Consider the following 22,963-nt stretch of genomic DNA (forward strand, 5'->3'; position numbering starts at 1 on the left):
TATCAGCTGAGTTGAAAATCTCAGAACAATTCAATAAGTTATAGCCAGGGTATGATGACGGAGACAATTCCCTAGGAGAGGCGGGTGAGAGAATCATTGTGAGCTCTGTGTAGTTGGCTACAGGAACTCCTGGATGCCAGCTTTCCTCCAGAGAAATACAACTGAGGACAGAGGAGAGGGAAGAAGGAGCTGTCCTAGTTTATCTCCCCATGGCTTTATGCTTATGGGGAGATCATATGCAAGAAGGACTTGCAAATGCACTGGTGCCTCCAAAGGAAAATATTTCTTAGAACTTACAGCAGGTATAGAGAAATAGCTAACCTTCTAATGGGTAAGCAGCTTTTTTTACAAGACATCTCAACCCAGAATGATACCATGGAATTATAACTTTGGGACTTAAAAACCTAAAAAACCATAGAGAACCATGGTATCGAATGGAAGGTTATGGGCTGGGGAGGTACCTTGCAGGGCTGGAGCACATGCTTCGCAGAGACACTGAGGTCAATCCCTGGCACCAGTTACATGCCTCCCACCCATAGTACTATCTGGCCTGAACAGCACCCAGCACCGTATCAGGCAGGAAAGTTCCACTCCTCTGTTGGCACTCACAGATGTCTGTCTGTCCAGCCAATTACTGACTGTGTTTCCTCAGACAATGCTCCTGATTTTTCCTGGTGAAGACCCACTCCTCTCAAGATGAAGTGTGGGGGAGGGAGGTGTCACGAACACCTGGGATTCTTTCCAGCTGGAAGTATCTAGGTGATTGCAGATAAGCATGGATTTATGCTAATGGGGAGATCTAAAATTTAATGGTCTCCTAAGAAAACTAATTGTTAAGATGCATTTTTAAGTCAATCAGCAAATTGAAAATCATGAACTATGCAAAAACTCTTTTCCTGATGAGTTTTTCCATTTATTTCAGTCTATTCTTCCTCTGAAGATTGGCCTTGGCAAGGACTCAGTTGACTTGAGAACCAAGGACAATAAAGAAAAAGCATCTACTCATCACTGCTTCTGGAATTCTCTGAGGAGAAGCCTGCATCTAGAGTGCAATTCGCATGGGGACTGACTGGCTGGAACACAAGTGTTTGCAAGTCAGGACATCTCTTTGGGAGACGAAGGAAGCTGCTGTGTCTCAGAGGGAAACAGAGAAATCACAGAGTAGAAGCATGTAGGGAGTTAAGGGTGAGGGGACCAAAGTGACCAAGGGGAAGTCTGGAAAATAGGGTGCAACAGCTCAGTGCTTGCACCTCTCCCTTGCTTGCGTCTGCCAACTGTGAATCTGGAGTGATACTGGCAGGAATAAACCAGGGCAAAGCAGGGAAGGCACCTGTCACATCAGATGTCTGCCACATACTCCAGGTCTATTGTCACTTTATTCCAATATATGTTCTTCAAGTGACACTTATTTAAGCCACATGGATGCTTTTCCATTGAAATTTCATTTTTTGATGGTTTTAGAGAACATTCTAACATACAGCTTTGATTCCTTTCCCAGACCCCTAGCAGCCCCTTAACTCAGGGAACAGTGGCCCTGGTTGGTGCCTATCATCGAGGTTCTTTCTTATTCCCTAGTGCAGCAGGACCTTCCTCTCCGGATGCTGGGTATCCTCAGGTGATTTAGAGGCAGGCAGGAGCTATTTGTACAGAGCCAGGAATTGCAGTGTTTTTTTCTAGCCTAACAAATTAGCCCTATTATGGCAAAGCAGAAATGTCATCTTGGCTGGGTAAAGTGAGTCTCCAGTGACCTTTCAGAGTTGAAAAATGTTTTAGAAACTCTGGCTTGCTAGATGTCTCTGCTGTGAAGAAAGCCATTCAAGGTGAGGGTTTAAGGGTAAATGTGAGTGAGCAAAATTCTCCTCTCAGAAGCTCCAAGTCAACCCAAACATCTCCTCTGAGATGTCTCTGGGGCTTTTTTGAAGTTTAACCTCAACAAGTTTGACCTCAACTTTGGTTGTAAACTAGGCTGAACTGAGACCTGTGAGCCTGTACTTTTTCCTTCTTGAATACTTGATCTCAGGGGAGAGAAAATACAAATTCAATAAAGAAAGATGCTGTATTGCTCAGACCTCTTACAGGGCACTGAACAGGGAGGTGGGGGGCTTAACAAAGAAGCACAAACCCTGCTGTATCTGGACAGCCTCTGGCCAGCGTCAGAGCCACCTGCTTGTAAAGTATGCATCACAGTTGAGGGAGAAAAATCACCCCAAAGGTAGCAGCAGCCAAAGAGAGAATTCTCTAGAACGTTCTAGAATCTGGTTGTCTATCCCAGGTAATGAGCTAGTGCCACAGGAATGCTATGGCCCTGCAGGGAGTTTCCAGAAAACTGAATTTGAGGACACAGATGGGGACTAAGATGCCACAGTCCGACCACCATGGACTCGTTCATCTTTCCCCACTGTCTTCTCCAAACTCTGTGATGATCCAAGATACAGATCATCAGACTTTCAGCATCTCCAGATCAAGCCCGGGCGAGCCCGGGAAGGTGAGATGGAAAAAGGTGCCCCATTCTTCAGTTCCCAGAGAAAGCATTGAGACTCGAGGATAGGAAGGCTCTGACCTCAGGAGTCATCACTCCTTGTCATTGTAGGGGGTTGCCAGTGGGCCTCCCCAGAGCCCACACCCATCCTCCCACCCCACCCCCAGCCTACCTTGTGCGTGAGCGAGTGCTGCTTGAGGTGGTGTGGCTGCACGAACTCCATGCCGCACTCGGAGCAGATGTAGGGCCGGATGTCCTTGTGCTTCATCATGTGGTTCTGCAGCTGGCTGGGATACTGGAAGGTCTTGTCGCACTCGGAGCAGTTGTACTGGATGGGGCCGCGGTGCGTGGTGAGGTGGCGCTTGAGCTGGGCCAGCGTGGGGAAGTCGAGGCCGCACTCCACGCAGATGTTGTCGCGCCCGCTGGCGTGCTTAGCCTCGTGCGCCTTGAGTTCGCTGGGGTAGGCGAAGCCGCGGCCGCACACGCGGCAGTTGTGTGGCTTCACCTCGCTGTGCTGCATCATGTGGCGCTTCAGGTGGCTGGTCTGCGTGAAGGCCTTGTGGCAGACCTGGCACTTGTGGGGCCGCGTGCCCTGGTGCGTGAGCATGTGCGTGTGCAGGTGGCTGAGCTGCTTGAAGAGCTTCCCGCAGCGCGCGCAGGCGTGCGGCTTGATGCCGCTGTGGCCCAGGATGTGCGTGACCAGGTTGTACTTGGACGTGTAGGACTTCTCGCACGTGGGGCACTGCCAGCGCTTCTGCGCACCGCCCACGTCCACGTAGTAGCTGTCGTCGATCTGCACGTTCACGTCCACGCGCTCCACCTTCTGCTTGGCCTCATCGCTCTCGCGCGCCTCCGCCGGCCGGGGCGCACGCGGCTCGGGCGCGGCCTTGGGCAGGAAGGCGTGGCGGCCGAAGGGGTACGGGGAGGACGTGGGCACGAAGAAGGGGAACAGGAGGCCCGCGGGGACTTTGGGGTAGTAGGGGTAGGGGCTGGGCAGGAAGGGTGGGGCCGTGGGCTGGGGCCACACGGCGCTGGGCTTCACCGGCTCCTGCTTCACCGGCTTGCCCCCCAGGGGCTCCAGAGTGCGGTAGAACTGGAAGCCCACGTTGCACAGGTCGATCATCTGAGAGTCGTACTTGGGGCGCTGGGGCTGCGGGAAGAGCAGCTGGAGGTTGGGGGTGGCCTGGGGTTTGCTGTCGTCGGTCTGCGGGGCCTGGCTGCCTTCCTCGGCAGTCGGGGCGCACGGCATCTTCGTGGGCATGCTCTTCCGTTTCCGAGACCCTCCCCCTTCAAAGGCCCCCGGGAAGCCGTCTAGGTCTCCGGGAGGAGGTTCATAGCGAAACTGGGAGAAAGGGCCCCGAAGGGCTTCTGGGAAGGGGTGTCTTGGGGGTGCTTTTCCTCGAGAGACCGCTGGCTGCAGACAGTGCGGGAAAGAGGGGCCCCGCTTCACGCCCACGTTGAAATGCGTGTCTTCGTCCTTGACTATCTTCATTTCCTTCTGCATCCTTGGCAATTGCCCTTTCAAAGAGAAGAGAACTTACTATTTTCTCTGTGTGCTTTTAATTATTTTTTAAAACCTGTTTTTAATTTTTATTATCTATTATTTTTTATTATCTACTTATTCACTTGGGGGCCACACCCTAGGGGACTACTCTTGGCTCTGCACTCAAGGAACTACTCCCGGCAGTGCTCAGGGGCCCATATGGGGTGCCGGATTGGGGCCGGATCAAACCCGGACTGGCTTCATGCAAGACCAACTTCCTATCCACGGTACTCTCCCTCTGCTTGTGTGTGTGTGTTTAAATTCCCCTTTCTCTGAATGGCTTTCAGTAGATCCATGAAGAGTAATGCTCCTGTCATACAGACCCTCCATTATCCCGCGGATCTTCCAAGAATCACTGATAGCCTCAACCCCTTGAAAACCCAGTTATTAATGTGGAAAGCTCTGTCCTTCCAGAAGGGGACCCCACGACAGAATCAAACTGGGCTCCAGTACTTCAATATTGACGTTCAGTCATAGACCTTGGATATAGGGGGGTGTTGCGGGGCAGGGGTATTAGTAGATAAGTCTGAGACTTTTTGGCCTTGATCTCTGTTTAAGAAGAGAATGCCAAGACCTAGAGAGACAGGGGATGTCCTCAGTCCTTCAACCTCTCCATATAGGAGGCAGAACTGAATCCATCCAGTGGGAGATGGAAGTTCAGGTGCTAATGGTGAGTGAAAGATATCACTTAGGGTAATTTCTCTCTAAAGGAGCTGATTGCTGCTGAGTCTCCCTCTCCTGGCCCTTTGCTGCTGGACAACAGGGATATCCAGGGATATCCAACATGAATGCTGAAGTCAAAGTCAAATCTCACATTTCAGAGTAAGGTGTATCAAGTTCAATGTCATTAAGAAAATATATAACCCAGCGTTACAAAGTCATCTGTGCAAGTAGTATTTCTATCGAAAGCAACTGAAAGTGCAAAATTCCAAGATTAGAAGGCTCTGACTCTGCGTTGGCTTCACTCCCTGAGTTCAGAGCATCCTCTTAGCCATAACCATGGCCAGCCTGTCTGGGAAGCTGGTGGCCAGTTGCCTTCTCTATGTGGATTCTTGCCCCTTTTCTATCTCCCTCATATGCATACCAGGGGACAGGATCAAGTAACAACTCCACTTTTTCAGTGGGCTTCCTTTTTAACACCAATCTGCTGAGTTTTGAGAGGTTCCCACAAAGCCTGTCGACCTGGCCAGGTGTAAGGCGTGGCCTCAGACCACTGGAGAGAGATGGACTGAGGTCTGGCCCTCGACTACTTTGGGGCTCTCTTCTACACCACTGAGCTGTGTAGAGTGAGGAGTGCAAGGATTAAAGGGCTAATGGTGATTAAGGATTTTTTTCTATTCCTTGGTGAGGCAAACACATTTTGTGTTTAGTTTTGTTTGAGGGGGCGCAGGACATACCAAGCTCAAGACTTACTTCTCTGGTATTTCATTTTTCTCATGTCTGTTTTATAAACCTATAAGGGGGTAAGAGCCTATTTGACTTAAGGATCCACAGCAGAGCTGATCCATATACAAATTGGCTTTGCCCATCTCATTTTGATCTGGTTGAAAGAGGGACAGAGGAATAGAACCCTGGTCAGCCGCGTGCAAGGCAAATGCCCTACCCGCTGCGCTATAGGGAGTATCCTAGAAAAGCGACAGCACAGCGGGTAGGGCTTTTGCCTTGCACGAGGCCGACCTGGGTTGGATTCCTTCGTCTCTCTTGGAGAGCCCGGCAAGCTACCAAGAGTATTCCACCCGCACGACAGAACCTGGCAAGCTACCCCTGGCATATTCAATATGCCAAAAACAGCAACAACAAGTCTCACAGTGGAGATGTTACTGGTGTCCGCTCAAACAAATCTATGAATAATGGGACGACAGTGCTATGACAGTGCTACGGTGCTGGTTGAAAGAGGCAATAATTCCTGCTCCCTATTAAGTTGGTTGGGAACTGGTTAAGAGAAAGAGAGCACGTGTCAGAACATAGACCAGGATTTACTGATATGGGTTTTTTTTTTTGCATTAAGTTGCTAAGAATATATTTAAAACTGCATGGTTAATAATATTTTTGTGTGTTATATGTTGGGAAACTACTAATTTGAAAGGCATAATTTCACTTGGAAGTGTAAGGTTTTTGGTTTTATATATGCATCACTCTTGCCTTTATTTAGTACTTTTTGCTTTTATCTGTGGCATAGTCTACCAATTGATTTACTTTCATGCACTTGGAGTTACACTTGCTCTATAATGCTAAGTTCAAACAAGTATTTATTTTCAGTGTTTGCAACAAAACATTGTTAATGAGATGATGTGCTTTTATAAAGCATAAGTGGCAGAATTCTCAAATGCAGATATTTACACATCTACATTTCAATTTCCTCTCCATTTTGATATGATAAAACTCCCCAACCTTTGTTTTCTCCTTGTGCTTATGTCTATTCCATCCTTAAAATAGTAGTCTGCCTGTTTTAGAATAAAATCAGTAATCAGGAGCTTTAAAAAGATATTGTGATCCATTCCTCTCTATTTCTCCAGTCCCTTGAAACAGTCATGTCTTTATGCCTTAAGAACTTTTTTTTACTATACTTATTTTATTTAATTTTTAATTTTTTAATTGAATCACTGTGAGATACGCAATATAAAGCTTTCATGATTGAGTTTCATTTGTACACTGTCCCAATACCCACACTGTTCGAATCCCCATCCCTCCACCAGTGTACATTTCCCATCACCAATGTCCCATGAAATCTTCTTTAAGATCTTAAGGACGCTGCCCATCCTGGCAGGGGTCTAAGAGAATTGGACCCCCTGGACTTCTGAATAGAGAACTCAGCAGTGGCTTCTACTGGCTATTGATATCCCAGTCATGCAAACACAGGGTGCTAAAATCCCACAACATAAATAACACAGACTCTCAAAAACCAAAATGGAGATGGGAAGAGCTGAAAGGAAGAGCTAGAAAAAAGTATGTGGTCTTCAGGAAGTAACTTATCTTGAAATCAGTCAACAGCCTCTGCAAAAATATTGAGATTCCTAGAAAATCTCAGTAAGTGCCATGCCTGGGCTCCCCTCTTTCTATAAACATAAGTCCAGAGTTATCCATAATAGATATGGGTGCAAGAGAGGCCTGGAGGAACAGTCATTTACTCTGAAGGCAGGGCTGAGGGCAGGGGGACCACTGGGGATCCTCTGTGATGGCTCACAGAAAACCAGCAGGTGGTAATTCCCCGCCAGGATGAGCTGAAACAGCAGGCAAAAAGGAAGAACTGAAATTGTGAACACAGCTATGGGAGAGTGGAAAGAACTCTCATTTACAGGCTGAAAATCTGGGTTTGAACGCTGTCTTTGTGTTAACAGCTGTGGGACTTGAGTACGTTTATTTTGGATCTTGATTTTCTTGTTCATGAAATATGGCTTGGGCTAGTCCCATTGGGCTGCTGGAGACTTTTAAAAGTATGTATGTGAAAGTATTATATATCAGGATAATATGGTGTCACCAGGGCAAAAAACAGTGGATGAAAGAGGAACATTGTGGAGATCAGTAGGTTGATGTCAGCTGATGCTGTCTCTGTTGTCCATGCTGAAGTTTGGGGTTCACCACTGGCATCTGGACTTTGTAAGTCCAAAATCAAGATGATACCCACTTATTCTGAGCTAGTCTTATCACAGGGATTGTGAATCGGTAAAATTACTTACAATGAGTAAGGTGAGGCCAAATGGATGTTCTCATTCAGTATGGAATTAAACTTTTTTTTAAAGGTAATCCCCTGTCCCTTCTCTAGGTCCTCCTTCCTATAGGGAGATAACCTTGAACTCACATTTGTAATAGCTCATTGTGGTGAGTGGCCATGAACTCAGCTGCTCTGTGGAAAACTGAGGGATTACCTCTAGGTTTTTGCTGTCCTTGTTTGTCTTTTTATCAGGGATCACTTTCCCAGAGACAGGAGGCCCTGTTGGTTCAAGCCTGAGGAAGTGCTGGATCAATTCTGGCAAACTGTCTCCTGAGATTCCTGCTAGATAGTAAAGGGGAAGAACTATCCTGCCTCTCAGAAGCACATGCCGTAATTCTGGTCCCCAGCACTGTGCCAGGCTCAGACCTTGGTGCTGCTCAGTAAGCCACTGGCAGCATAAGAGAAGGAATCCGCTGTTCTTGTTTTGAAGGTCTGTGTGTTGACTTTCAAGATATATCACTGCAACTTATTTTGTTAGGACTGTTGGTGACTCATGAGTCAACCTCATCAGATCATCAGCACACTTGTGACCTCTTAGGAGTAGTTGTTTCAACCGGAAGAACTGAATACACAATGTCGAGCATGCACTACGGCTTACCCTAGCTTCCCAGGCACCAATCTCAGCACCCTCAAAGATTTGGGTGAACCCTGAATCCTGGCTGCACTAACGCCAGCGAACCATCCCCCAGAGTGCCACAAGGTTCTATAACTCACTCAGAAAACAGGGACTTGAAAAATCCAATAGGCCACAGTGGGCAGAAACAGGGGTAGAGAGTGGGGCAGAAGAAAAAGAATAGCACAGCATTGTAGCACTGTCCTCCTGTTGTTCTTTGATTTGCTCAAGCAGGCACCAGTAACGTCTCCATTTGTGAGACTTGTTGGTACTGTTTTTGGCATATTGAATTCGCCACAGTAGCTTGCCAGGCTCTGCCATGTGGGTGGAATACTTTTGGTAGCTTGCCAGGCTCTCCGAGAGGGATGGGGAAATTGAACCCGGGTCAGCCGCATACAAGGCAAATGCCCTATCCACTGTGCTATCACTCCAGCCTGGATAAAGAATACGAAGCATAAACCTATATCAACAGTTGTCTTGTTTTCTTTCACCCAGAAAAAATGTTTGCAAGGCTAGCAGCAGGCCACCCTTTCTACTAATGTGGGGAAGGAGGAGCTTTAGAATAATTATACATTTTATTGCTGTGGTCAGAGAATGTTCTAAGTTCCTTTGGCTTTCTTTCATGTGTATCCAGTCACTAAAGCAAATAGGTCAAGAAGCAAACATTAGGTGGAGGAGGGAAGTATTGGTTTGGTCTCTCTCAGAAGAAGAGACTCAGGATGCCTTCTTTAACATGCATTGTCCATAGGACGAGTTGGCTATCAGAGTATGGGGGGTGGTGCATTTTAGAAACAAACACTAATGCTCCTCTTTAAACTCCAGTTAGAAAAGTTGGGAACACTGGTCAAGAGCCGTTGACACTGGTGGCGGGATCAGTGCTGGACTAATTGTGTGTCTAAAACCCAACTATGAATAATTTGGAGATCACGGTGATTTAATAAAAGAAAAGAAAACAAAATGCTCACCAAGCTGAAACCGCTTAGTTTTTTGGGGGGGAGGGAAATGTTTCTAATAATAATGCCCTTTAATTGGGAATTCACCACTTGCACTCAAATATAAATATTCCCCAGACAAAATTACTGGTATTTTGTGGTTCTCATTGAAAATGAAGGTCATTCCAGTTGAGGTTGTTAGAAGTGCAGTGAGTCAGCATTCTTCAGGCGGGTCTCTTGTCTCCACTCACGGAGTTCCGTGCACCCTGAAATTCCTCAAAGCAGTCTCACATGTGAAAAAAAAAAAAGCATATTCCTTCTTCCCTGAATATTACCAGTGTTTTTATTGCAAACACATCATGTTTTACTCGTGAAGATATCAGCTTCCCTTTTAGTTTGAGAGTGGCACTTTATTAGAAGGGTCTGCCCTGGAGCACTGCTCCCCACAAAGGGGGCTGCAGAAGTGGGGAGGGGGGAGTTGAAGAATAAGAAGCAGAGCTAGGAGAGGCGAAAGGGGACCAGCTGTGGGTGGACAAAAGGAAGTAAGTCACTATTGGAAATGTATGAACAGACTGGTCACATGTCACATATCTCTGCTCATCAAAAGGGGTCTGTCTGATTTATTAGAAGACCCCTCTGAAATGGGATTTAATTGCATCGCTGAGTTCTTTCCAAATATGTGTTAACAGAAGGAGCTTTGAGACTTAGATTAAACATTCTATTATCTTTTTCTTTAGGGGTCACATCTGGTGATGGTCAGGGGTCACTCCTGGCTCTGCACTCAGGAATTACTCCAGGGACCATATGGGATGCCAGGGATTGAACCCAGGTCAGCCACATGTGAGGCAAATGTCCTATTTGTTGTACTATTGCTGGAGCCCCAGATTAAACATTCTAACAGTGCAGTATCATAGCCTTAATATCTTGGCACTAGTACAGTTGAGTTTTTCATCTGCAGGTATTTGACAGCTAATGGTTGAGACTTTCATTCCTGTGACTGGTTGACTAACAAGGTGTCCTAGACATCTGACAGGTAGAGCAATCCGTGCTACAGACAGGAAAGTCCTACCTTACCACTTCTGGCATTAGTAGCGGAAGCCAGAAGAGGTAATAGCTCTGGTTGTTAAGACACCAAAACCCTTCTGGACATCCTTGCAGTGCCAATTTAATTTGTAAATCCAGATTCCTCCCAAAGAAAATGTAACTGTCAGTCCATGGCATGAATTGAATGTCCTAGGGCACCAGAAATTACTAATTGGTCATGAGACCCATTCACACATGAAATAGTCAATTAAATGTGTTTTTTGAAGCTCTACTAGGCATAACATAAGGTCTAAAATTTAGTTTTGTATTGCTTACAGTGGGCAATATAAGTATTTATAAAAATCATTTATAAAAATACTTTTTAAAGGCCCTTTCTGTTTTGTTTTTTAAAGTTCTAGGGTCACACTCAGAAATGCTCAGGAAATACTCCCAACTTTGTGCTCAGAGGTTGCTCCTGGCAGTACTCAGGGGTTAATATACTGCTGAGGTTCTAACTATGGGGTCTGATGCATACAAAGCAAGTGCTTTAACCCCTGTACTATCTCTTGGGTTTCAAGAAAAATTTTAATCTTTCGTGTCTTTTATTTTTTTCAGTGTCAGGAATAGGATTTAGAACTTTATACATATAAGGCAAGTGCTCTACCACTGAGCTACATCTCTGGCCCCAACAACCCCTTTTTAAATGTTTTTAATGGTTGGGGAAGGGGAGGGTTGGGCCATACCTGGCGTATTCAGGGATTATTTTTGGCTCAAGGCTCAGAGATAACTCTTGGCAGTGCTCAGTGAACCATATACAGTGCCGTGAATTAAGCCCTGGTCAGTCACGTGCAAAGCAACTGACTCACCTGTTGTATTATCTCTCTAGCCCTGAAGAGTTCCTTTTTAAAAAATTCAGCTACTAACTCTCTCAGATTAAATAGATGCAAAACTTTATTTAGAATGTGCTTAACACCTAGGTCTAGTTTCTAGAAAGCCACAGTGAAAGAATGTTGTTACTTGAGCACTGGAACAGCTGCTCATGTGTTGGGGTTATCTGTCCTCGTGACCCATTTAAAGGAAGGAAATGAACTGGAGATATGACTTAGCAGTTTTTTTCACAATCTTTAGAGCTAATGTAGCTCTTCTGAATGGAGCTACAACTGGAATGTTTTTCTCCAACTTTTTTAGGGAAAAAACATTTTTATAATGTACAGTTTTTTGGAAGATAGATTTGTTTTGTTTTTTGCTCTATGTTTAGAGGTCAAGGAAAATGTACATATCACTTGGTAGCTAAGCAAATATACACATGTGCATGTATGTTGCATGTTAGAAATTTTTATTTTGTCCATTTGGGGGAATGATTATTTGCTTTGGTAGGCCTCTGGAATGATAAATAATCTCAGAGAACATATAGGAAATATCCAACAGCAGTCAAGGCAATGAAATTCTACTTTCTAATGAATTAATATCTATGGAGTGTATCCAATAATATGAATATGGTATATAAGATGTTTTAAGAATTTTATAATATTAATGCCTACTCTATTTAAGGGGAGACTAAGTATGGCAGATGCCTGGTTGTTGTTACTTAGCTTTAGGTTTTTCATATGTATGTATTCTATTCAGTAAAATACTGCAGAGTAAGGATAATACATTAAATAATATTTCAAGGTCTTTTAATCCTTGGTTATCCATTGCCAGTCAGTAAACAATCTCCTAATTTCTCCAACACCTCTTGTTTATTTTGGGGCCACATCTGGATGTTTTCAGGGCTTACTCCTGAAAGCTTACTCTCTTCACTCAGGAGTCACTCCTAGCAGTGCTCAGGGGACCATGTGGGATACCAGGGATCAAGCCCAGGACAAGGGCTCTACCTACCATTATCCCTCTGACCCCAAGCACTTATTAAAATATAAAGTAATCCCCTATGAGTGGACAAGTGTATTCTGGTCATTAGAAAATATACTCCTACCCCTTGTGAATCAATAGGCTTCTGAAGTCTGATTAGCTGAGCACTCTAACACATAACTCTCATGCATCATCTAGTTGAGGGGGCAACTTCTCAGTTATGGTTCTCACCAGGAACAGCTCTGCTCTGAAGCCTATCTGAGAGCCAGCTGTCTCCTTTCTTTGATATGCGTGCCAGATTTTCCCAAGATCCTACAGGGTGGGAGGTAGAAAGAACCATCTCTGGAGGCTTTGACTTAAGAGTGAAACTCTCTTTTCCATCAGAGCTAGAAGAAAATGCGTCACTTCTTTGAAGTCTCTCACATTTGTTTGATATCTCCCTTTTTGATATAGTGCCACGTTGCCAGGGACTTTGTGTGTTCGTGGGTGTGTGTTGGGGTGGGGTGTCTTATAGTTCTCACAGAATCTGATTACAAAGTTAGAAACTAAACATGGTGCCTTTTATGTGGATGGAATTTAATAATTACTTGGGGGGTTATTTGTTAGAAACTGTTGAGCTTGCTCTTGTTGCAACATCTCACACAGAATTTGTGTGTTACCCATAAGAAGGAATAACTGTCCCATTCCATCCCAAGCTGGCTTTACACCTGTAAGCTGCCAAGAACAACTCCACTGAAGGAGATGTTTTAGCTAAGGTATAGCAAAGACTAGCGTAGTATTCTTTATAAATTGTGACCCATCATGGCTCGGGATCCCTGGCTAGTGTTGGACATATTTGTTTGACCTGAATAGTGGAATATCTCAGTACACTATAAAAATGACTGTGTGTGAGAAGCCTGGCTGGTCTTTGCCATGCAGATCTCCTGTCTCACCTTTGACCTGATCACCTAGGCCTAATCCTTGACATTGTAGATTGCTGCCTCTGGCCCAGCCTAGTGTTTGAGATGTAGATTCCAGGTGCCTGCCCAGCCTTGTATTTGGGATGTAAATTTAAGTGCTTATCCCCCAAGAAAATTTTGGTTTGTATCTTCTTTCCAGAGGCCAAAATTACTGGACTGCAGATGTAAGGAAACAAGGCATGTTTTGCTGCCTCAAAGTTCTTTCTGTAACTTCTCTTGATGCCATTGATGACATCACTGTATTGCTCCATTTTGAGGTACCATGATCAATAAAAGGAGATTTCTGAGCTCTCAAAAAAAAAAAAAATGACTGTGTGAGAGCTATGGAAATGCTCGTGTGGATGAGCTTCTGAAAAAAGTATGTCACCATAATAGAACATATTCTAGCAAACAGTGACCCAGAAGGGCAGATCACAACCATTTCTCATATTCAACAACTTCAAGTTCTCCCATGATCCTCCTAACAGATGCCTATTCCAATTCCTGCTGTTTCTGCCTTCCAATAAGTGATCACTCTTCATCCTGGATACCTTTAATCCTTTTACACGTTTTAGTTTAAGATTTTATTACTGATCTACTTTATATGGACTATTCCTACTGATTTTGTTTGCTTACAACTTTCTTGGAAAAAATATGTATTGATATGATATATACCTAGTACCCAATGCTCACACACCTTATCTATGGAAAGAAAAATAAATTCTGGTAATACCAGTGACCTTCAGGAAGAATGACTGTATGACTGGGGGAAGAGCTGGGAGCCCAGTTGCTGAGTCACCAACTTCAGGAGTCCTGTTCCCATTGTAGTGTATAGGGGTGCGTGGGTAGTTTTCAGTTCCCTGGTGGAGAGGTAATTGTATACCTTTTCCACCTGGCCACATGTGGTGCCCAGGATTGGACTTGGGTTGGTCATATGCAAGACTTTTCATTTCTTCAAATATTTGTATCAAGAAATGAAAACTCATACTTGTTTTCAAGCAATATTCAATCTGGATTAGGCTTGGCATCGCTTTCCCTTTGAGCACTGAAGAATTCTCTTCAAGCATTTCTTAGCTGGCTTGATTTTTAGGTCCAACTTTTACTTAAGTTCCCCCTGGTTTGGAATCTGGGCATGCAGCTTTACAACCCAGACTCATGATGTAAAAGCATCTTCAGAGACTCAGACTGGAGTCAGAGTGGCACTCATTAAGCAAACTGCTTTGGGTACCTCCCCTGTGCCCTCTCTAAGCTTAGGCCAAGAATAGCAGTGTTTATTACACCAAGTGTCAGCTTCAGACAACCACCACTGGGAGAACAGAATAACAGATGTTATTCTCTATGCCACATAATAAAAAATCTCCAGTAATATTTTGGCTAAATAGGGAAAAATTAGAAGAAGAACACTTGGGGCTGGAGCAATAGCACAGCGGGTAGGGCATTTGCCTTGTATTCGGCCAACCCAGGTTCGATTCCCAGCATCCCATATGGTCCCCTGAGCACTGCCAGGAGTAATTCCTGAGTGCAGAGCCAGGAGTAGCCCCTGTGCATCGCCAGGTGTGACCCAAAAGGAAAAAAAAAGTAGAACATTTGTCTAATTTTTTTCTCCAAGATATTGTTTATCTTCTCTCTTATCATTAAAACTTTTATTTGAACCAAATCACCTCCCCGACATGGGGATAACTACTGTGGTGATCTTGGGGAAAAGGACGCAGGGTGGAAGGAAAGAGTAGAGGGGTGACAGGATGACACTAGAACTGTTGTGATGAATGTGGTAGGTGTCTGAATAGTCAGTGCATTGGGTAGGGTGCTTAGTTGACTTGCATGCAGCCAACCCAGGTTCAATCCTTAGCACCACATATGGTCCCCTTAAACTCCACCAAGAGCGATCCCTGAGCACTGAGCCATGAGTAAGCTCTAAGCACCACCCCAAAAACTCTCTCTCTCCCTCTCCCTGTCCCTCCATCCCTCTATCTCTCCCTCTCCCTCCCTCCCTCTCTCTCTCTCTGTGGGGTGTGTGTGTGTGTGTGTGTGTGTGTGTGTGTGTGTGTGTGTGTGTGTAGAGGCATGAAGCTCGCCATATAGTACAAACCACAGGTAAAGTAGCCTTTTTAAAAAAATATCTCAGAACAGCATGAGAAATATGAATGAATTCCGTGAATGTGAGGGAAGTGCAAAAACTATCCCCCTTCCCCAACCTGTGCCCCAGAGAGTGGTGTCAGTGTGTTCTGTAGAATAGACAAAGATGGTGATTTAACAAGTGGGCTAACTTTTGATTGAATCCATGAAGAAGGTCAGGTGTAAGCTGGGGAGACAGTGCAATGAAATGAACGCACACTTTACAGGCAGGCAGCCCAGGTTTGATTCCCTGGCACGAAACAGTTCTCAGAGCACTGCATGGTTGCCCCTGTTCACAGAGCCAGAAGTAACCCTGAGTAATACTGGGTGTGGTCCCCCAAAATGGAAAGAAAAGAAAGAAGGAACAACAGAAAGAGGAAGGAAAGAAAGAAATAGGAAAAGAAAACAGTATCTATGTTAAAACCACATTCAGGGGCAGATAAGTCTGGTTTGAGGAGTCACTGTAATTACTGCAAATAAATCAGTTTGTTTTCTTTGTTCTACCCATCCCTAATTCTTCCTTAGCACCTCACTTGGTGCTGAAGGAACTTGGGGCAGTAGGGTAAATCCTTTTAACTGGGGCATATTTTCAGGTTCTCCCCAAAAGATCCTACAATAATGAGGTTGCTTAGAAGTTGCTTTCAGGCTGAAAGATAAGTCCAGACCTTCTTCTGGCACTGCGGAATCCTAAACTGTCAAGTCACAATACAACCTCAGCCCTGAAGGACTCAGTCCCCCTCCTCTCAACAACCTGCATGCTTTCCGGGTGCTCTCTTTGGGGGTGGCTTTCCCCAGAGAATTGAAGCAATCTGCCTCCACACAGCACTGGACCCTGTCTTATTGTACAGTGACCTTCACTTAATGGACATTTATAAGCACTATGTTTTTGAGTTACAATTATTTTTCTAGGGTAAAATTATTTTATTCCATTTTTAAACAGTAGCATTTGTTTTTGATAAACAATATTTGATAGATAAAGCCCTAATGGAAAAAAAAACACTTTGAATTTCTTTTCTATTATCTTCTCCCCTCCTAACAGCCAGAATGCATCTTTGGAGGGTTGTTTGTTTGAGGCTACTTTTCCAAAGAAGATAAGTTGTTTTTAGAATGATTTTTCTTGCTTTTTAAGCACAGATGTACTCTTCAAGGAGCCCAGTGGTCTGCTGTGGGTTGTGTAGTGTTTGGGGCCCCACAACCCAGAACTTCATTCCCAGGGGCACATAGGGGCTCAAATTCCCTGAGGCAGCCCACCTCATCCATCTTTCTCTGCAAGGTTCTTGGTACCTTAGATGTAGTAATAATCTAAGATTTGTTTTTTTGTCTCAATCTAGTGGCAATAGTTTTCTTTACCTCCTCTCTAATAAGTGCTTTTCCATCTAGCCCAAATGTTATATGCTGTAACACTGTATCACTGTAATCCCGTTGCTCATCCATTTGCTCGAGCGGGCACCAGTAACGTCTCCATTGTGAGATTTGTTGTTACTGTTTTTGGCATATCGAATACACCACAGCTAGCTTGCCAGGCTCTGCCGTGCGGGCGACATACTCTAGGTAGCTTGCAGGGCTCTCCAAGAGGGACGGAGGAATTAAACCTGGGTTGGCCGTGTGCAAGGCAAACACCCTACCCACTGTGCTATAAGGGAAAAAATAGGAAAGGGTCCAGAAACAATTTTTTAACACCTTCTATCTTAACTATTCACAGTTGGGTAGTTGTTACAAAATTGATCATGGTCAGAAGTACCCTTTTCTCCCCTTTTATGACTATAGTTTAGGGGTCAGCTCCTTCATGACTAGGTTCTTTTCAGTAAATTTCATCTACTCTTCCGGATCTTTCTACATCTTCCCTCAAAAGCCCTTGAATCTGGAATACAGAACTTGTCTCCTAAAAGGCCATCATTCCCTTAAATCATAAAATATTTCCCCCCTTCTCCATAATTTTTCTTGTGCTAACAATGTGCTTAGCAAAGACTCTCGCTTTTCAATATCCTTTCAGTGAGGGGCTGCCACATGCCCCAGTTGTGGCCAGTGAGAGGGACATAAAAGGCACTAGGTATTTGTAATAAAGCTTATGCATTGTTAATACAGAAACCACCTGCACTACACTTTCCTATCCTTTTTTTCTACCCTAATGTGACTATGGAGCTGGCTGTAGAACAGGGTACCTGGTTAATAGCACACTTCTCACTCCACTTCTCACTCCATCTGGTAGCAAGGGCTGTATCAGTGGGTACATCCTCTATCAAGTGGTGCTGAGTACCTGATTATGTGAGAATGTAGTGCTTTCCTTGGCTCAGAAAGTGCATGCAAAGTTTTGTGGCTTGTAGCTAAACACAATCCTGAAGCAAAAATACAGTGCAAATGAAATGAAAATTCCTCTCCCCAACTTCCAAAGTTCTTGACAAAGCAGGTTCAACTATTTCCCATTCCTTCTAAAATCCTCTCAACCTCAGTCAGACCAGTCTTCTATCATTCCCTACACTGGAAAAACACATTCCCTCTATCTTTGCCTTTGTTTAGCATGGTAGACAATCCAGGAATCTAAGTCCTCATAAAATTCTCATAAATGTTCAGCTTCTTTGTGGAAGCCTTTCCTCCCTACTCTTATACCCAACGATCTCTCCGTTCTTTCAAATGCTATTGCCTCTTCCCACTGAGCCCAGGGTAATACAGCATTTCCCTCTATTGCACTCTTACTGTTTCATGATTAGGTTTTGTTTCCCCAACCAGCGTATAACGTTCCTTTAGTTCTGAATTCATTCTCTCATTGTATTTTGCATAGTAAGGATCACCATATGAAACTGCTCAATACAAGACTTACATGTTATCTGTGGCTGTCTTAGGATTCGCTTATTATGAATTATTATTGTTATTATTGCTTTTTGGGTCACACCCAGAGATGTACAGGGGTTACTCCTGGCTCATGCACTCAGGAATTGAACCTGGGTCCACCGCGTGCAAGCAAACACCCTACTCGCTGTGCTATCTATCGCTCCAACCCCACTATGCATTATTTTGTCTGTCTTTTGAAACATGTTTATGGGTTGAAGAGCACACACAAATGTCAGTTTTATTTCTAGCTGGTAAGGAATACCAGGTCAAAATTAGTAGAAATTAACCTGCTATGGAAAGAAATCTGAAACATCACACTTGCTTTGACCATCCTGTTGGATCGCACATGGTTGGTAGAGAATTTATTAGGATTTGAGATCAACCTCCAGACCCTTACATAGAAGGTTTTGATGTCAAAAGGATGTGAGATGAGGACTTTTGTCACCCAGTTTTTGCTCTCAGAATATATCTTAGAAACACTACAAAGGCTAGTTAAAAGGTTTCACTTGGATGTTTTTAGCTGTTTCATTGAGTTGAAGAGTTTGAAGGCTGCAATAGTGGAGCCCAATATGAAAGTCTCCTTAGGGAAAGAAAGGAAAGAAGGAAGAAATTGCTGCTGTTGACTAATCTCCTATGTTTAATACTCTCCTATGAAATGGGAAAAAACACCCAGCTTATATTTTGGGTTGTTCTTTGTCCTTCCTCAGGTATCTCAACTGTGAAAATCACCAAATTCACAAATGAAGGCTATTACAACTTTTTAATTTTCTGCATTAATTTTTATTTGTTTAGATATCAATACATTCATAGTAGCAAATTTAATTGGGGGGCACTCAGTTGTGCTCAGGGCTTACTCTTGGTTCTGTGTTCAGGGATCATTCTTGGAAATGCTCATAGGAATATAAATAGTGCCAGGGATTGAACCAGGTTGGCTAAATGCAAGGCAAGTGCCTTAGCCCCTATATACTATTTCTCTGGCCCCAGATCCTTATTTTCTTTCTCTAGCACACGTACATTACAGCTCTCACAAACCACATGCAATTCTTTTTTATCAAAATTAATACAATCTTTGCATATTTTTATTAAGGAAAATGGGGATTTAGTCATTATAGAAATATAATATAGGGGTAACCCAAGGAATTAAAAGTATAAATACTAGAGATGATAAATTTATTGGTAACTAGACAGAGACCGCATGTTAATTATCATGCTCTGACTTGGAAAAATCATTTTCAATAAAAATTATAACTTCCATGAGATTCAGCAACTTCACTTCTAGCTACATAATCAATTGTGAAAAAATCCAATATTTTTAAAAAGATATCTGTACTCCATGCTCATTGCAGCCTTAGTCACAGTAGCCAAGGCATGGGAATAGCTTAAGCATCTGTCAACAGGTGTATGGATCAAGAAAATGTGTCTGTTTGTATATCCGTAACTATATACACAATGGAATATTATTCAGCCTTACAAAAGAATAAAGAGTAAATTCCTGTTGCTTGTAACAACTTGGATGAACCTCAAAGACATCATGTTAAGTGACATGACCAGACAAAGACAATATTACATGGTAACACACGTGGAAGAGTAGAAAGTGATAGCCAGGGGCTGCAGTTGGGGCAATTGAGACAGGTCTGTAAAAGGTTACAGCATTTCTGGGCCAGATAAATTTTAAAGGAGTGAGTATGTGTTTTGCAAGCAGGGGGTTCTGGGTTCAATCCTAGCACCATATAATAATCTCTAAGCACTACCTACCCAAAGCAAAATAAAAAGTTACAAATTTTCAGTTATAAGATGAAAAAGATCTGAGAGTTTAATGTATAATCTAGTGACTATAATTGATAATACTATATGATATTATTAAACTTTGCTAGTAGAGTGTATGTTGTATGTTCTCAAATATGAAGGAGGAAATATATGGGGTGATAGATCTTTTTGTTAACTACATGAAGATACCCTATACCTCAATAAAGCTGAGTAAAAATATGAGATATTCTTAAAAGACAAAATTTTCATGCGTAACTCCTTATAATGTGAGAACAATTTTTCTTTTTCTGAATAACAACCCTAGTCTTGGTATTGCAATGACTTTGCTATTTAATATTTTTATTTCAGGTTTAAATTTTTGATTAGCAAAACAAGTGACAGGAATTGCAAACAAATTGTTTTCTTTTGCATTTTTCATAGGAAAGACCTTAGGAGTAGATGTCTACAGAATCCATTTGTAAATTCCTATGTGTTGTTTGGAATCCTCAGAGCTATCTCAGAATTGCTTGATATCAACACCACCAGACAGTCTTGAGGAAAATAGACAGAGTATTTTTGCTCCAACAAAACAAAACTAATGAATAGCAACTGAAACTGGCAGGCCTGGAAGGGTTCCTTAGATCTTCAAGGGTTCCGGGCTGCAGGAGTAACCAACAGGCAATACTCTCTGGAATATCTGTTACTTCTCATAAGTGAGACCCATTGAGAAGAATCTCTTGGGAGGTGTCTAAGATATCGTATGTCTTTGCTCAGAGCATTTGCCACCTAGTTGAGGAAATGAGCTGAGATTTTTGGCTCACAGAATCTCAGTGGGAGAAGACCTAAACAATCTTAAGTATAAGCCAAGGCCGAGGAGGTATTTTATGTGGTAGCGCAAAACAATCTTAAGTGTAAGTCAGGGCCTAGGAGGAATTTTATGTGGTAGCTCACACATAAGATAGCATGTGTGAGCATGAGCATGGCCTTGAGTTTAGTCTCTAGAACTGCGCCATCCTAAGTACCACCAAACACTGCAAGAGTGTTGCATGGGACTATCTGGTCTGAACCACTGAGTCAGGTATGGTGGGGAAGGACCTAATCACCACCATCCACCCCAGAACCACTGGTAGTCATCATAAAACAATTAAAAGATTAAAAAGTAAGATATTATAATTCTCTGAATAGTTTAGAGTCTTAGTCTCCACGTTTATGAAATGAGACTAATAAATGCCTACTTCAGCAGTGGGCTTAATGAGAAAGTATCTTGCCGCAGGACTGTACATGATCTGTCCTTACAATTATTATTACAAGTCAGCACATTGCATTCAATAAAGGATTCTGACAAGAAGATATAACTTCTGGGAAGTTTGGAGGAAGTTGGTCATTTCATAGAAGTGAGAGGAAAAGGTGGACACTAGTTGCATTCTGGAACTAACCACTCAGGGTAAGGTATAGTCTGTGAGGTAATTTCTGTTGCAGTGGTTGATCTGGACTGTCCAATAAGAATCTCATGTTTATTCTGCTTGTAGAACAGGGGATCAGGGAGCACAGTAACAGCAATAGTCTTGAACCAGGAGCAAGGCCTCCAAACATGGCCTTGACACTCTCCCTGGGAGTCAGCAGAGCTTACCATTGTAGAAATTTTAAAAGTATGACCACAACGGTGATATTCTACCCACCCTAAAGTTGCAAAAATCAAATGACCCATTTATCCATCCTTCAACTCATTCTTTTATCATCCTTTATTTTCTTGGTAATAAGGCCAGAAAATACCTCATTTATTCATTCATATACTCTGTTGTATTCAATAAGATAGAAAATTCAAAAAAAAGCAGATTTTTTTATTATTGTACTCTCCTAGCCAAGTGTCCCTCTCAAACTAGATTAACACATTAGAATCACATGGGAAAAGAAGTTTTAAACATAACATCTGAGCATTTATTCCTTCCACATTGGAAAAAAAGAGAGAGAGTACATGCAATGCTTCAAATCCTCCCCATGCTAAATTCCATCAGGGCCTCTGAAGTTGGAGCACAGGCATCAGTGTTTTTTAAGAGCTCTGTAAGTAGTCCTCATGGTCACTATCACTATCACTATCACTATCATCCCATTGATCCTCAATTTGCTTGAGCAGACCCAGTAACATCTCCATTCGTCCTAGCCCTGAGATTTTAGCAGCCCCTCTTTATTTGTCCTTCACAACAGTGCCGCATTAGAGGCTCTTTCAGGGTCAGAAGAATGAGACCCATCATTGTTACTGTATTTGGCATATGAATACACCACGGGGAGCTTGCCAGGCTCTCCCGTGTGGGTAAGAAAACTCTCAGTAGCTTGCCAGGTTCTCCGACGGGGAGAACTAGGCTATAAGATGTCTTCTGGGAGCTTGGTTTTATAGTCTCTGGATGTTGGCTGTTGATGGGATTACACAGCACTGGGGGCAGTTCGTGGGTGTGACTGCCTAGCTACTGGAAAATGGGGGATCTGAGTGGAAGAGGCCCAGTCCCAATTGGAGCAGGCTTGGAGATCTCAGCCCCAGGTCCCACACACCTGGGTTCTTCTGCCGGTTCCTTCACACATGAGGCCCATCCAAACGTGTGGAGAGGGGCCTTGAGAATGGCTGTGGCTGGGTCCCAGAGGTCATCAGCTGCCAGGGCTCTGCTCAGGATGGGGAGAGAAACTCAACCCACTTTCTCTGAGGGGCCCCGGTGAAGACAGCCAGGCATCGGGGCAAGAGATTCTACCATGGTCACCCAAGGTTAAGAATTACTTTAGGGAGGTTCCTGATAAAGCTTTCTTGAACATAAATAACTGAGTCATATAACAGAGGCGATGTGGGTGGGGCCAAGATCGTGAATAGACTCTGATAGAAGAAGCCTGGTGACTTATCCCTCCTTTCCTTATCCCTCCTTTTCCTTTACACCATCCTTTACACCATCCTTCCCACCTCCTTCCATCTACAATAGTAAGGAGCTATGGAGGTGTGAGGCAGATTCTTTTTCTACTAAGACTGGGATCCAGGTAATCTGGGAAGGGAAGCATCTTGGATCCAGTCTATGTACCACATCGTGGTGGCAGGGAGTGTGGGTGAGGAGTACCAGGGCATTATTTGTGTACTAAAACTCATGAATTTTAAATTTCTAAGTCCTCCCCATCCCTTTGTTTCCTCCAAATCTTCCACCCTACTC

General features: G+C 43.6%; 1 protein-coding gene across 3 annotated transcripts in view; it reads right to left on the bottom strand.

The window, feature by feature from the left end:
- The window catches only part of ZNF366 (zinc finger protein 366), a 70,650-nt gene that overhangs the window by 18,544 nt on the left and 29,143 nt on the right, over positions 1-22,963 (bottom strand). For all 3 annotated transcript variants that reach the window (XM_055134353.1, XM_004608504.2, XM_055134333.1), the window contains exon 2: positions 2,652-3,997. In XM_055134353.1, coding sequence (XP_054990328.1) covers positions 2,652-3,983 — 1,332 coding nt within the window. In that variant the 5' untranslated portion in view covers positions 3,984-3,997. The remainder of the gene's footprint in view (positions 1-2,651; positions 3,998-22,963) is intronic.

Source organism: Sorex araneus, chromosome 1, assembly GCF_027595985.1.
Source record: "Sorex araneus isolate mSorAra2 chromosome 1, mSorAra2.pri, whole genome shotgun sequence".
NCBI lineage: Eukaryota > Metazoa > Chordata > Mammalia > Eulipotyphla > Soricidae > Sorex > Sorex araneus.